The following is a 16,106-nucleotide window of genomic DNA, read 5'->3' on the forward strand; positions in this document are numbered from 1 at the left end:
TCCATCATCCCAACTACATCCAACATGTTTTTTTTATTTTTATTTTTATAAATTTTATATAAATAAAAATATTAATTTTAAGAATAATGTTAAAAGTCATGATCGATAACGATATCATTAGTTATACGACGCTTTCTCATTTGATGAGATTAGGAAGATCATATATTATTATTTTTTTTTGTCTAATATATTCTTTAATAAAAATATGATACATGAACATTACTCTAATTTAAAACAAAAATTTCATGTAGAATGGTGTACATTATTAGTCACCATTTACACTGAAAACGCAGTCAAAATTGAGTTGTTTTTCATTCATCTTCTCGATATCATAATGGTGGTCCTTGGCTGCTTGTCGCCGACGCTTTCTTTCTCCGATCAGGTTCAAGCCCTGGTGGGCGACGGCGGGTTTTGACATGTCTTTGGGTTGCTTTTCATTCCCAAGAACACAATCGAAATGCCTTTCCAATGTGTTCTTCAACTTCACTCGCTAATGGTTTCCCGAGCATGCCAGATCCTTTGCTAACTCTCACGGTTCGACGAATTACGTGTTGGTAAGTCCCATTCTTATGTTAAACTTCTTTGCTATTGTTGTCGTCCACATAATGCCTTTTTCTCGACCTTGTGGCCGTTGACAATAAGACGGAAAGAAGGTGCTCTGTTTGTCCGTGCTCTTTGAATCGTTAATGTTTGATGAAATGCCACAGCGGCCTATGATGGAGTAGGCACTCCGTAGCATAGCAGCCCCAACTTTTACCTTGTCTATGATGGAGTAGTAGTCATCCAAGGATCCATGCAGCTTTCGTAGGTTAAGCTTGAAACTGATATCAAGACGCTTAAGATTGATAAAAAATTTACATCCTTGCAGGCATTGAAGGAAAAAGATGCATGATAGGATTAGATACTGAAATATGACAATTCCTGACTATGTTGAACTATGACCAGTCGTCGTCATCATCATTGCAAGCCTTAATCCCAATTGATGGGGTGGGTTGTCTACACTAATTCTAGCACTTCACTCCTTTTCATTCATGGTTATCTTTATATATTATTTTACACTAATTCCTGACTATGTTGAACTATGACAAGTCGTGGTCATCATCATTGCAAGCCTGGATTTTATGGTAATATTCTCGATAATCTCCTATTCTTTTTAAATAATTGATTCGAGATATCTAAACTAATATTTCTAAAAATAACTTAATCTTTAAAGTCCCACCATGACCCCCTTGTAACTTTATCTTTTAAAACTAACCAATATTCCATATATTTAGTCTTTGACCTACTCAATTTGAAGTCTTCATATTCTAAGGTACAACAACGATCTCAAATGTTAATCCCATTGAGCGGGGCCAGCTATATGAGTTTTGGACCTCTAACTATTTTTATTCGTAGCCACATTTTGTATAACGTTTTTATATCTTATGTCATGAGGTCATCCTCTCCCTTTTTTGTTACAAATTTCCTCCATTTCATTCATTCACCTCTCAAGTGGTTTTATTGGTCTTTTTCTCACATATGCAAACCATCTTAAACGTGACACCCATTCTAACTTTATTATATATGATTTTGTTTCTTATTTTGTTGTTTCTTATATATATATATATCTATCTTCATCTACTGTAATATTCTCATCTTATATTTTGCATACGTTCATGTTTAATTATCGAACATTTTAAGCCATGCAATAAAGATGGTCTTATAGCTATTCAATAAAACTTCTCTTTTATCTTTTAAGGGATTTTACAATTGCATAAAATGCTAATGCACTTATTCATTTTAACCATCATGTCTTAATTTTATGAGTAACATCCTCCATAATCCCCCATTCTTGTTTGAACAATTAATTAATACAAGATATCAAATTAAATTAATCTTCTTTTTTTTCTTTTTTCTTTTTTTGCGGGGAGTAACTTGGTCTTCAAGTTCCAAATACTCATACTCAGTTGTTGACGTACTTAATTCTAGAAGCTTCTCCATAATTCAAGTTTATTTTTCATGCCTATGAAAATAACATATGACAAGACACTTCTTCTTGGATGTACTTTTTGAGTTCATCCATCAGAAGAGCAAAGAGGTTAGGGCTCAATGAAAATCCTTAATGTAATTCAATTGAAATTGGGAAGTATCTCTCACATCAATCTTGACACACATTTTTACTTAATGGTGCATGTCGTAATAAGCTATATATAAGTAATTCGAAGTTGTCAACTCCTTTCTTCTTCAACACCTTCGACAAGACTTCTTTGGGGACTCTGCTATAGTTTTTTTTTCCAATTCTATAAATGGCATATGCAAATCTTTTTTATTATTTTTAGACCATGCCATTAGGTATCTTAGTAATTAAATATCTTCTGTTGTTGACCCATCTAGCATAAAACCAGTTGGTTCTTAGAGACCTTAGTTGCTCTCCCTAATCTTTGTTTGGTCATCCTTGCCCAAAATTTTGTAGTGCGGCTCATTAGCTTGATCCCTCTATAATTGTCACAACTTTAAGCATCTCATCCAACATCCTTTTTGATTTAAGGTTCACATTAAATAATTTTTTTAACCAAAAAATTGTTAAGCAGCTTGTGCCTAGTTTAGTTTTGATATTAAAAAATGAGATGTCTTTGGAAATTTAGTGTATTTGACAATCAAGGTCTTGAAATTTGTTCTAAAAGTCTAAGAGATCGAACTTTACAGTGGGAGGACCGAGAAAATTATTTCATTTTCTAAATCAATTCCTTGTTTTTTGTTATTTCATATGGATTGTTCTTAAAATGATATTTAATGAATTTTTTATTAGTAAGAGATCTATTATCTTGGATGTGAAAAGATGCTAAATTTAGAATGTTGCGAATTTGTGCTAGGAACCTAATTTTAACTTTTTATCTTTAAAAGAGTTTGATTTTGTTTTTGATATTTTCATTGAATTCAAATGGGGGGTGAGATACTTCTTTATTTACATTTGTGTTTTAAGAAAATAGAGAATAAAATATAACTTAAAAGAAAAATTTGGACATTTACTTAAATAATGGTAAATGCAAACAAGCACAAAGCTGTAGATGGATAAACCAGTTGAAATTGTGTATGGGTTAACATTCTAGAGCCTTTAATCAACCATAACAATCGATCTTCCAAAGCCGGTCAAGGTAAGATACTCACTTGTTTGCACAGTCTATCAATAGTTGATTGTGGAAGGCGACAATTCAGGTAAGATGGTCATTATTTTGCACAATAGACCTAACAGACCACTGTTTCAGGGAACAATCGATCTTCCTTCCATTTTATTTTAAATGCTACATATTTCTAATGCATGAGTCAACTTAACAGTTGACTGCCCTTATGGAAAATGGACTTAAAAGTTGATTCCTCGATCCATCAGTTGATTGACAGGCCATAACGGTTGTTTTTCTGTGATTGCGAATATCTTGGAAATTTCCATTCTCAATCAAATCAAGCCATTGGTGATTGATTTGGGAGATTTGACCTAAAATCACCCGCCACAAGTTTATAATAAAACTTTTGAAGAAGATTTGAAGTTAATGATCATCATTGATACACATTCATACTCTTCTCTTAACTCCTCAAATAGTTTCAAAGTATGAAATGACTTATCCTTTGCTAGAGCCTAGAGAACAAAAGCCATTCTTCAAGTGCTGATGTGTAGATCTAAGAATTGCTTTCAATTCTTCATCAATAATGTCTATAATGTTTCCTATTACTTTGTATTTGTGCTCTCATTGTACTATCTTTAGTCCAATTTGTGGACTCTATTTTAACTTAAAAAACCTAATTTTGTATATTGTAAAGTTGAGTGGTGACTTGTTGAGTTGTGGAGTATTGGCTACCTAGAGTCAGTCCTAGAATGATACTGATGATGCCCAAGAAAATAGGAAAATCCACATAGGACAAAGTGTTAGATCATCCAAGCCACTCTGGAAGTCAAAAGCACCCGGTCAAACACGGGTTGACCCTAAAGGCCCAACTGCAATGAAGAATCTAAATCCTAGACTGATAATACTCCTTAATTGCTCGAAGATGAGCAATTCAAAAGAACCTAGTTTGGGTATAAGCTGGGCATCGAAGTTATCCTTTGGGCCAAGATAGAGATAATCTTCACAAAGCATGGTTTAAACAAAAGGTCTCAAAGAACTTATTCATTAGGCCCTCCTCTAGAGGAAATTCCCATAGGATAAGCCCTCGACATGAGGCAATCCGTATAATCTAGGAAACAGAAAAATCCAAGCCTAGTATGGAGAAACATAGGATAGACTTTCCACATTCTCTTGGTGCCACGTGCCCTAATCTCCACAAATCTGGGACATGATATTCCTTGTTCATCTAATAATCCTAACCCAAATTACTCATGGAGTTGCGAAACTAGGAGGAATCAACTAATCCTTTGTAGTATGGGTGTGGTCGACCACTTCTCATCTTGATCCTAACCCAAAAAGACCTTGAGGGGTGAACCAAAGATATGATATTCTACACTACTCTTTCAAGCTTATAACCTATTTCTAAAATTCTTTGCTAACTTAAGCATTAGAGTGGCATCTTCCCAGTCGAGCCCCAAGGCAGTTAGTCTTTTCTTGGTGTGTAAGGAATTTCAAGCTTGGGTTAGTTCAGTATGTGGTTTGAATCTTATGGGAAGTCTTACAAATTCAATTGGTGACCAATTTCAACATCATTATTTGGCATTGTCTGTGGGAACAAAGGTTTTCCCTTGACACAATGAGATGACAGACCACCTGATTGATCACCCCATTATCAATGATTATCCGATCCATAAACTCAAAATAAAGAAAGGTAACCAAATGATCATCCTATAGCTATGGACCCCTTGGTTTTTGTTATACAGCTAGACAAGTTGAGCAGGCAAGTCCAAATCCTTGTTAATAATCAAGGAGAAGGAAGCAATACCAGGAACAATAATCAATCTCGAACTAATCAAGGCATCGGGAGGGATGGTAGCCTTTGGAATTATATCAGTGGAGACCAAGAGAATATCATAGAAGAAAGAAGAATCATTCATGACAACACGCACCTCAGGAAATCCCACCACATGACCAAGAAGATTAGTGATGGAACAACTGAGATTGTAGAAGCCAAAGACGTCGTTCTTAGACCAAGAGGGACAAATCCAAAAGAGATCGAAATCGCTGCAGCCACCAAAATCAATCATTATCTCAAAGTTGAAGCCTAAATGAGCGGGAAGTTTGCGATGTTATTTGCAACCTTAAACGAAGTCTATAGGGAAGCAAGGATGTAGAGTTGTCTTGTTAGCCATGATTCCCTTGTCTCGCCAGGTACTTAAAAGTATCCACCTCCTAATTTGCTTTAACGAAGCCGAATCATCCCCAAGAAGGTTTCTTTGAGATTGTTGCAGGATCTCAACTCTTGTCTCAAGTGTAGATATTTTATTTTTCTTTTTTTATTGAGTTAAGTAGCAAATATTCTTTTTTTTTTTGGCTAAAGATACTCATAAGCCACAAATATTCATGGGAGCTGTTTTGTAGGTTCTCCTTTGTGAATGAAAATCGTTTGCTGAACAATAAAATAAAGAGTACACCTAATTCATTATGCTTCCAAGGTGTAGGAGTTTTGATTTTATTTTTTCTTTTATTTTTTTGTTGAGTAAGTTTCTTTTGTTTTGTTAGCATATTGAGTTGTCTTGTTAGCTTCTCGTATTCAAAGTACTTCAGCATTGTTACTACTGGTTGACTCTTTTTGCAAACGCTAAAAAATTAGTTTCAAAGTGTGATAGCTATCAGAGACATTCAAAGAATCAAATTGGATCCATCGACCATCGCAGTCAATGAAGCACTTACTATTGCCATCTCTATTCTATCAATGGGGCATTGATCTCGTGGGGGCTCCCCCTTGCCAACAGGTTAGAGGTGATATTTGATAGTGACAGTTGACTATTTCACTAAGTGGATAGAGGTAGAGCCATTTGCAAAAATCATCACGTGGAAGGCCAAAGACTTTCTAAATCAGTTGATCCTTTGCCAATTCAAGGTCCCAAGAATCATAGTTGCAAACAATGATGCACAGTTTAATTGTAGACCTTTCTAGGACATTTGTGAGGTGTATAACACTAAGCTGTGATTTTCAACAGTAGGCTAGCCTCAAGCTAATGTTTAGGTTAAAGTCACTAATAGAACCATCCTGCAAGATCTCAAAACTTGGTTCTCTGCAGCAAAATCCCTTTGGGTGGAAGAACTCCCATGTGTTATGGGCCTACCACACTTTGACACGAACAACAAAGCAACAAAGTAAATGACGATAAACCCCACTAGGTACCTCCATTTGAAGGGAGACAATTGGCGGTGTCAAGGTGTCGGAGTAGGTCCATCACTCTTCTTCTTAGCAGATGGCGAAAACCCCACTTGAAGGTTGCCTCGTGGAAGTAGATTCGAGAGATGGGATGATAGGCTTTGAGGTGGGTGTTGACCCTCCACCATCGAGTCCTTTGGGATGTTGTATGTTTATTAAATGGAGGCCTTTCTCTCAATCTACGAAAGATGAACTGAAGACGAGAGAGAAGCAAGGTGAATCTCGTACTTCACTAGTTCAACCTCAATGGCATTAAACTAACTAAATTCGAGAGCCATCTCTCTAGCAAAGGAAGCAAGAAATGAATGAAAGAGGGAAAATTTGCAAGGAGTAGAAGGTTGCAGAAAAGGGAAGAACACGAAAAGCACAGGTAGGAGGAAAGGTAGAAAAATCCTAAATGCAATAGAGAAAAAGGTATATATAGGTACAAGGAGAAGGAGACAGTTTAATTGCTAAGGAGAAATCACTGCCAAAAAAGGTGGAAAGCCCCAAAGGTGGCAATGATGACAGGAGATCTCCTAGTCGCACACCATCCACATAGGAAATCAAAAAAACCATCGCATGCACCAACAATGGAGGACATGTCCTAAATGCACCTATGAAATTAATGGCCACGATTGACATAGCATTAGCTTCTTAAGTCCAAAAGTGTTAACATCTAAACTAAGGAAGTGGGAGAGTCCTAATGATGTCCAGGAAAATAGATAAATCCACATAAGACAAAGTGTCAAGTCATCCAAGCCACGCTAGAAGTCAAAAATACCTAGTTAACACATGGGTTGACCGTGAAGGCCTAGCCACAATGAGGTTTCCAGAATCCGGACTGATAATGCTCCCTAATTGCTCGGAGATAAGCAATCTGAAAGAACTTAATCTGGGTAGAAAATGGGCACTGAAGTATTCTCTAGGCTAAGATAGAGAAACTTCACAAAGCATGGTTCAAACAAAAGAAGGCTTGAATATCCGTTAAGCCCTCCTCTAGAGGCAATTCCCATAGGATAACCCCTCAACAGGAGGCAATCCCTATAATCTAGGGAATAGACAAATCCAAGCCTAGAATGGAAAAAATACAAGATAGACATTTCAAGTCCTCTTGGTGCCATGTGTCCTAATCTCCACAAACTTGGGATGAGATATTCCATTCTCATCTAATAATCCTAACCCAAATCACTCATGGACTCATGAAACTAGGAGGAATCACCTAATCCTCCATGACATGAGCAGGGCTAACTAATTCTCATCATGATCCTTATCATGAAGCTCAACCCAAAAGGTATAAAAAGACCTCAAGAGGTGAGCAAAAGGTATGACATTCTACACTACTCTTTCAAGCTTACAAGCTATCTCCAGAATTCTTTGCTGACTTAAGCATTAGAGTGGTATCTTCCCAGTTGAGCCTTGGGGCAGTTACTCTTATCTTGCGCGTGCAGGAATCTCAAGGCCAGGTTAGTTAGGGACGAGGTTCAGATCTCGGGGGAAGTCTTACAAATTCAATTGGTGACCAATTTTGACATCATCAGATACTTAAAAACAGACATTATGAATTATATTAACATCTTAATCTATGGATGATAGAATAATCATTGTCTAACTGGTGACTGACATGCTGAGTTTTATGCTATGAAAGATGTTTTTTTCTTGGTATGTTGCCGTTGTGACTGTTCTATAAAGAATATATGGAACTACTTATTTTCTATATGTTCCCACCATGCCATCTCTTCATCTTTTGAGAATCATAGTTTTAACATCTCCATGCTGTGTCCCACATGTCCGTGCATGTGCTTTTAAGTTCCTTCTGTAATTTATATTCGAGGAACCTTTATCTACAGATGTATCTTATTCTTCTTCTCTTTTAATATCTTTTCAGTTCATTTTCTTGCATTGTGAAAATTCATTTCGTGTTTACTGCTTGATATGAAAGTCCTAGTCAGTCTGGTTCTATTTGCCAGAAAAATTTTGAAGGGAAAGGGAAAGGTGTTGGATGCCTTGGCCACAGATTTCTCTGGATTTACAGAAAACTAGGGTGAGAAGTCAAGAAAGTGTCACTTCATTGATGTTTAAGTTTTGAAATGACTATTTATTTATTGAACTGAGAATTCCTTGTCCTAAATTGTAGTGAATATTTTTGTAGTGCTCACTGTCGTCATTTTTCTTTACCTTTTTTGGTTGGGCTTGTAGCACTTTCAAGATGGATGAATTTTTTCCTTGTGCAGTTAATTATTGTATGGAAATATAAAGCAGTTCTTTATGGTTTTAATGATGTCCTGACACTTCCATAGATAAAAATTAATGTTTGGAACCTCGTAGAGTTTAAAGATGTGGGCAGACTTGGACATTGGCTGGATTAAAGATCAACAAAAGTTCTGATATAGATTTGGCGATAGACTACACATCCAATTTAGCGAAGGACAGAAAGGGTTGGCATTTTATGACTTTGATTTTACTTTTATCTATGAGGGACTTAATTATTGATTAATTTCTCTAGAAATCTCCTTCAGCACTGGATTTTTGGGAATTTTCTCTCAATGCTTGGCAACATTCCATCTGGCTCAAGAAAGGACCATTTCTTGCATGCTACATCATTTGCTTTATTCTTTTGATGTTGATTCTGATGTCCAGGTTGGGATTGTGTTTGAACTCAATGCCACTAGCATCACTATTGGGAAGGACAACCACCCAACTGGATGGTGATGGGCAACCATCCAAATTGGCAAAGAGTGAACGATCTGTGCTTTAGCTTTGTCATTTTGCTTTTTACTTATGAGCTGCAATTATTCATTCCTATTGGATATCCACTTTGTTCAGGATCTCTGAGATTTGCCTTCTCTCAATGGACACAACATGGCATATGGCTAAAGAAGGTAAAATTATGCTACATTTTTTGCTCCACATATTTCCATCGCTTGCAGCTATATGAATTTCAAAAGTAATGCTTATATAGGATGCCTGCCGAGGGCCTGTATAAATGTTCCTTGATGTAATGGGGCCATTTGTTTTTAGTTTTGCTCCAGGTCAATACTATCACTAAGATAAACCTTGGAGAACTGGGGTCAGGCGCGGATGTATGCATGAGCTGCCCTGGGCAGCTCACAATTAAAAATAAATTTTTAATATAAAAAATAATAAATTTTATTAATAATCCAGTCAAAAAAAATTCCAGCCCACCCCAAAATTTGTGATGTGTAATTTTATACCTTAAAAAAAAATATTAGCCTCCCACTACATAGATTTCTGGATCCGTCCCTGTGGGGTTTGATCACGAAATGTTTAAAGGTGGATCTCAATTTAGGGCATTTTGATTAAGGCTGTGCTTGGGGGTGATTTGGTAATGGAATGGAATAGAATGAATTATAAATGAGTGGAAAGGAAATGAAACAAATGGAATGAAAGGTTATTTCTCCTTGTTTGGGAGAGGTTAGGATCAAAAGTAATGGAATTAGATAGAAGTAATGGATAGAATGAGTACTTTTAGTCTCCTTTCCACCCAACCTCCTCCAATTTGGAGACTGAAAGTGCTCATTTTAAGAAGATTAGATGGAACCAATCCCTTTCCATTCCATTACTTAAAAGCCTCTCAAACAAAGAGAATATATTTCCTTCACCATTCCATCTAATTCCATTACTTCACACTCTCCCAAACGCACCCTAAGCTATCAGATTTCATAGGCAACCTAATTCAAGGTGATGCATTGAATCAATCCACTACCGGAAAAATGTGTTCCAGTGCATTTTCTTGCAAAGCATACTTTGTTTAGGGTCATTTTCCTCCTACGCATAGAAAGGTGTCGTGCTGGGGGGTTTGTGAAGAAAAACTAAACTTTTTTGCTTGAAAGTTTTGAGGGGAATTTGCAGAAATATGTATAGCACAACAGTGGCTGCTGGATGAAATGCTAAAATAGCTTCGAAATTTGTGGAAGCTGTCCCTATCATCCCCTGCATTGGTGCTCACTATGAGGTCCATCTTTTGCCACATTATCATTGAGGCAACCCTGTAGAAAGTTGCCACCTATTATTAAAAGACTACAGTTGCTTCCCCTAGGAAGGCTTAGGGGCTGTTTGGTTGTGGAAGACTGCCCTAGTTTTCCAGAAAATTACTCCACAGAAAACAAAAAATTGGAAAACTTGTTCAAGTACAAAAAGTATTTCCCAAATAGAAATGGAGATTTGGAAAACTCAGAAAATGAGTTTTCCTTATTAATTGGGAGATTCGGAAGATATGGTTTTCTAAAATTTTCCACAAACATCTCTCATTTTTTGGAGTATTTCTAACATTTAATCATGTTTTCAAATTTTCTATGGAAAATGAAATCTGGAGATTTTATAGAAAATTGGAGATAAAAAACTGGAAATCATTTTCCACAACTAACCTTAGTAGCTTACTGTCGCTATTGACAGTTAAAACTGCTGCTTCTGACCATTTCTTTCAACAAAATGACAAGACTAGGAAAATTTTTTGTTTTTAACTTTTTCTTCTTAGAGAAAATCGATCCTCTAATCAGACCTCTCTTCACGTGCTTCTGAGATCAATTGACATACTTATTTAGAGGTAAACCTAAACAAATTTGTGTTTCTTTCGTATTTTTACTGCATTCTAATTGAATGCATATATATGGACATGTTTGGCGATAATGTGTATTCTTACTATCAATTAGCGTACCTAAAGAGAGAGTTTCATAGACATTTAAACACCTCAATTGTGTTTTTTTACACAAAACCAATGGTTTGCTTGCTGGATAGCGTGTACAAGGAAGCAATTATATATTGCTGGACCAAAACGAATGTTCTGGATAGAATTTTTGGTGCCAGCTTTTGGAGAACCTGGAAAGTTAATATGGTTAGGACCATCTGACCAGGTTTCCCTTTTTGGTGCAGAAGACCGAGATATATATTCCCCTTTACAGGATCATCTGATCAGGGTCCCTTATGGTTTGCGTGGTCAGTTTGAAAATTGGAAGAAAAAACATTCAGCTGCAACAAAGTTTGTTATTTACTGTGAAAACTGTGTTTTTAAGTATAACGAGCATTAACTTCTCAATGACTATAGAGGCAATGAGTTTCAATTATCATTGTTAAAATTTGATCCATATAGTGATCAGTGTTGTAGGATGTTCTTGTGATGCATAACTTGGTCTCAAGTATAATGAGTCTCAACTCCTCGATGACTGTTCAGGGAGTGAGTTTTGAGTTATAGTTGTTAAAGTTTGGTTCATATAATAATTGACATTGTAGGATGTTCTTAGAAATGAATAAAATGTTCATTGTTGTTATGCGTTCCTCATTGCTAATGAGTTTTTTAGTTCATACTTCTTGTTGGTGAAGGGGGGGTGACTTCTACATAATTTGGTATTTTCCTAGAACATCCACCAAGCACCAACCACGAAAAAAGAAGAAGAAACGAGTACTAGAAATTGTTTGCTAAGAGAATGCAAAACAGTAAAGTTGAATGGCAGACTGATCCTCTTCAGGTAACTTTGCTTCCTTTCAATATTTTTTTATCTATTTTTATTTATTCTTTGTGGATGCTGGCATTTACTATACTGTAGCACACAGAAAGCTTAAACATTAGTAGAAAGCACGACTCAAAAAAGAAAAAATAGTGAAGGAAAGGACAGGAGCTGAGTTATCTCTTGTAATCTCGAGCTTTTAAGAGCAAGGCTCTAAATTACAGGAAAAGTTCATGACGGTATGATGGCTTACTGTCTATATCTGAATTGTATCCAACTGGGGAGAGAGAGAGAGTGCAATCGCTTTCATGCATGCAGAACTATTCAAGTGCGGATGACATCAATTTGGTAGGTGAACAGTGAGTTCCTATAATTGCATGCTCAATTTTCTTTTTTCTTATTTTGTAGACCTTGCATTTTGCAAATAGCATTGATCTCCACATCCATCCCCCCATCCCCCCAAAAAACAAAGCACTTTTCTACTCTCTGCAGGATAAGCGAACGAATTAAGAAAGAAATTGGTCCCATTCCTTTGCACCTCAGTCAACACTATTTTAGCTACCTGAATCTTTGTAAAACTTTTCGTGTTTCTACAGATTGTTGAAGCAAGTTATAGGATTTGGTATCATATGAGGTGACTATCTATAGTAGCTTATTCAAATAAGTGTAATTAATAACATCACTTTGAGATATTGTAAGTTTGGCTTACTTGTAGTAATAATTTTTTTTTGTCCGCACCATATAAGAGGTTTTCATTATCTCTTGTGTTTAATTAGTGAAGATACAAATCACTCAAGTACCTTGAGCTATTGTAATTGCTCTCTACCAATCTCGTTTTATACAAAAAAAATTATAATATCTAAGAGATTGTAGATTTGATTAGTGTGCGTTTCTTCTCTATATGATTGAAGAATAAAATTCACTTATGATAATTAGTAGTTTTTTGTCCAAACAGTATGTGGGTTTTTTTTTTCTTTTTTTTCTAGCTAAAACTCAAAACATGTGAGGTTTTCAACTCATAATTATATTATATCCAAATTTATCTTAGTTTGGTTGGTCTAGATACTAGTTAAAGTTCAAATACAAAGACTTATAAATTTACTTTCTATTTTCTCTTTTCATATCTCAACATATATAATAATATTTCATCAAAATTTATCTCAATGCGGTGGCAAACAAATCTAGTTGAGGTTCATAGAGGTGAGGACCACTCATATAATAAAACTTTTTTATTTAAAAAATAATAATTTTACCTTCTAAGATAATAAATTTTATGTCTATTTTATTTTACGTGATCAAAAAATAAAATAAATTCACTTGTGTAATTATTATCTTTTTGTCAAAACACATCACGTGGGGCTTTCAACCTCATATCTTTTTGTGGGGATCAATTTGTACTAAATCTCTATCGGGACTGATAGATATACAAGTGGTTGAAAAAATAAAAATAATTATATATGGCTCAAAGATTAGAAAAAAGGTCATATTTGGGTTACCATTTTAGTTATAAATAACGTTTAATAATAATAATAATAATAATAATAATAATAATTTGCTTTTGAAGAGAATTAATAATAAAATTTGTTTTTACATAAATTAAAATATTAGGCTTTGGAATTGGAATTGGTCCATGGGATGACTGAAAACGCCAAAACTAGACCATTCTTCATTCTTGAACGGAGAGATTTAAAACTAGAAGGAGGCTCGCACCCAGAGGAACATTCGTGTAGTCTTGGGAACCATTTTCTAGGACATTTAATGCAAGTTAGCAGAAATATATTATAATAATAAAAAAATATTATTTAAATATTAATATATTATTGTCGACTTGCCAAAATAGTCGATCGAGGTTCATTTACAGATCCAGTAATCACAAATACGTGGGAAGAAAACAATTACTCCATCAACTAATAATACTCAAGAGTTTTTTACGTGATTCGGACAGAACAATACTTAGTCCATGACTGTTTTTTGACAATTTTAATAGAGTCATCGTATATATTTTTTTATCATTCCTGTACAATAGCTTTTGATCTTCTATTTATAGTGTGAGATATAGATAATTTACACAAAATTAAATGTGATGGAGTCACCTTGTGAGGGACAAAGTGCCCTTCTTATCTCCTTAAAACAAGAAGTAAAAGTTTCGCACCATGTGAGATTTGGTTTTCCATGGATAAGAACAAGTAGACATCAAATCCGATTATTCTACTTCGTGATCTTCTTTGCGAGCTAATTAGGTTGACCAACGAACTAGAGCCATCGTTAAGAGCTCGTTTGCTATTGTAATTGAAGCTTGCACTTTAGCAATTATGCGACCTTGCATAATCATCTTCGTTGTTGGCCCCGTTGTACTCTGAGAGGTTGAGCTTTATCATTGGACCACTCTTATCCCAGAGCAGTCTTGTCAATAGTCCAATGCGGTTCAAGAAATGCTTGTAACAATTATATATTTGTATCGCTAAACATAATTATTAACAAAACTCATAATAATAATAATAATAATAATAATAATAAAACAAACACAGTCATCAACTCTGATCAAAAGGAATAAACACACTTTTCTCAGAGATCTCTAAAAGTAAAAGGGCTTCTTGACACAATCGTCCATGCAAGGGAAACGATCGAATGCATGCAATGCAAGCATCTATTTTTTTTTTTTTTTTTTCTATAAAGATTTGTAGTTATTAGTTTTTCAGTTTACCCTGAATGATTACATTGAATAATGAATACATGTACACATATTATAAATTTTATGAATTACATGCGTTAAATAAAAGTTTAAACCCATATTACTAAAATTTGGATTGTAACTGTAAATAAAACTACCATCTCTTCTCATGGAGACAATATTTTAGGAGGTAAGCAGGCGCATATGATTGATTATGGGGTTTAATAAAGGGTATAAATGTCTTTTCACCACCACCATTATTATTATTATTATTATTATTATTATTGTAGTATGTGGGGAATGTCTTCTCCTTGTTGGACATGCACGAACAGTTTGCTAGACACAAGGATTTCAAAATGTAGGTTTGACCCTCCTTTCTAATTTTTTTTTTTCGAATTCCTCGCTATCTGTTTTATTATAGACTGTCTATTACATTTAATTTTGCACTCAAGTCTCAAGCTGCAATTATGGATGCATTTAAGATCAATTCACCCTCGAAGTTCAATGTGATTCACTTGGGGAAAGGAATTGCTAGTTCCACCATTCTTTGCCTCAAACTGGGTTCCAATTCCATTGTTTATCTCACAAGTTTTAAGCAAGCTAGCATGGTGTAGAGTATGGTTAAAGGAAATTATATATGTCATAAAATAATATTTTTGTAATTACAAAAAAGGTTGATGATCAGTTTTTAATATATATATATATAAACTCTAGTATATATATAATTTCTGCGTGTCTCGTAACTCTAGTATGTGTACCAATAGGGTTGGTTGAGCAAAACGAAGTATTTGGTTTGTTCCATTAGGATTTCTATCAATACCAAGATGGATTTGAAGTCAATAGATTTATTTAATCAGTCAGTCTATAATGTGCGTTATCTATATCTACGCGTTGGTTTCATTCAAAATAATTAATGGTTTCTGGGCTGAGTGTATTTTGGGTGTATGAGCCTTTCGTTGGCTGCAGGCCAATATATAGTTATTGTAATGATTATCATTTTTTGGCCTTCATATCATGAAATATAATAGATAAAAATAGTTGAAGGTTTCATCTTTTTCTCTCAAAGATGCATTCTTACAACATAACATTATGGTTCATGGATTTGACTTACCACATATAATAAATAAATTAAAGGTGAAAAGTTGAGAGGATAATGAAAATGCAATTCTCTGATTTTTCTTTTTCTTTTTCTGTTCGTCGGTTTATTTGGACCAAATGAAGCTTAAAATAGCATAAATGATTATATATGTCCATATATATATATATTTTGTCCACCTTGTTCAAGTCCCTCTTTTTTTTCTTTTTCTTTTTCTTTTTCTTTTTTCCTGTTCACACACACACATATATATATATAGAGAGTAATTGCATTTATTGACAATGGATTGTTGCCCCACTCTCATGAAGCGGGCATGCACAATAATAGCATTTATTAAGAATAATCCCTAGCTAGTATCCCTTCCTCTCAATCTCGGTCGGTCCGGGCAATTTGTATTAAATCCAGGTCAGCACAGTAGAATATGAACTTACAATTAAACAGTAAAAAAAAAAAAAAAATCTTCTTCTTATGATCAAGTCCTTTTGGTCCAATCTATGCCCAAATATAGATTGCATATACATGTATATTTTTATCATGGAACAAGCATATATGTATGTATGCTTTAGCGTTCACT

At 34.9% G+C, this 16,106-nt stretch overlaps 1 protein-coding gene across 5 annotated transcripts; it reads left to right on the forward strand.

The window, feature by feature from the left end:
• Positions 1 to 263: 263 nt before the first annotated feature.
• LOC127801858 (uncharacterized) lies at positions 264 to 12,564 on the forward strand. Of its 5 annotated transcripts, XR_008023207.1 has the most exons (6): positions 264 to 554; positions 8,941 to 9,038; positions 9,127 to 9,182; positions 11,677 to 11,786; positions 11,990 to 12,113; positions 12,362 to 12,564. XR_008023207.1 is itself a non-coding variant. In XM_052337341.1 (5 exons), the coding sequence occupies exons 1-5, from the start codon at positions 469 to 471 to the stop codon at positions 12,000 to 12,002; spliced, it is 363 nt and encodes a 120-aa protein (XP_052193301.1). In that variant the 5' UTR covers positions 264 to 468; the 3' UTR covers positions 12,003 to 12,564. The 5 variants fall into 5 exon arrangements, 2 of the variants coding, with proteins under 2 accessions (XP_052193301.1, XP_052193302.1); XM_052337341.1 differs by having other exon boundaries at positions 11,990 to 12,564; XM_052337342.1 differs by having other exon boundaries at positions 11,641 to 12,564.
• Positions 12,565 to 16,106: the final 3,542 nt, after the last annotated feature.

Source organism: Diospyros lotus, chromosome 5 (assembly GCF_014633365.1).
Source record: "Diospyros lotus cultivar Yz01 chromosome 5, ASM1463336v1, whole genome shotgun sequence".
Taxonomy (NCBI): Eukaryota; Viridiplantae; Streptophyta; class Magnoliopsida; order Ericales; family Ebenaceae; genus Diospyros; species Diospyros lotus.

What these genes read in the sequence shown, in the direction of transcription:
- LOC127801858 (XM_052337341.1), top strand. Translation starts at nt 469, where the DNA reads ATGTGTTCTTCAACTTCACTCGCTAATGGTTTCCCGAGCATGCCAGAT. An exon ending in GTTCGACGAATTACGTGTTG is followed by an intron (nt 555 to 8,940) that starts GTAAGTCCCATT and finishes TCTGATGTCCAG; the next exon opens with GTTGGGATTGTGTTTGAACT. An exon ending in ATGGCATATGGCTAAAGAAG is followed by an intron (nt 9,183 to 11,676) that starts GTAAAATTATGC and finishes GTATTTTCCTAG; the next exon opens with AACATCCACCAAGCACCAAC.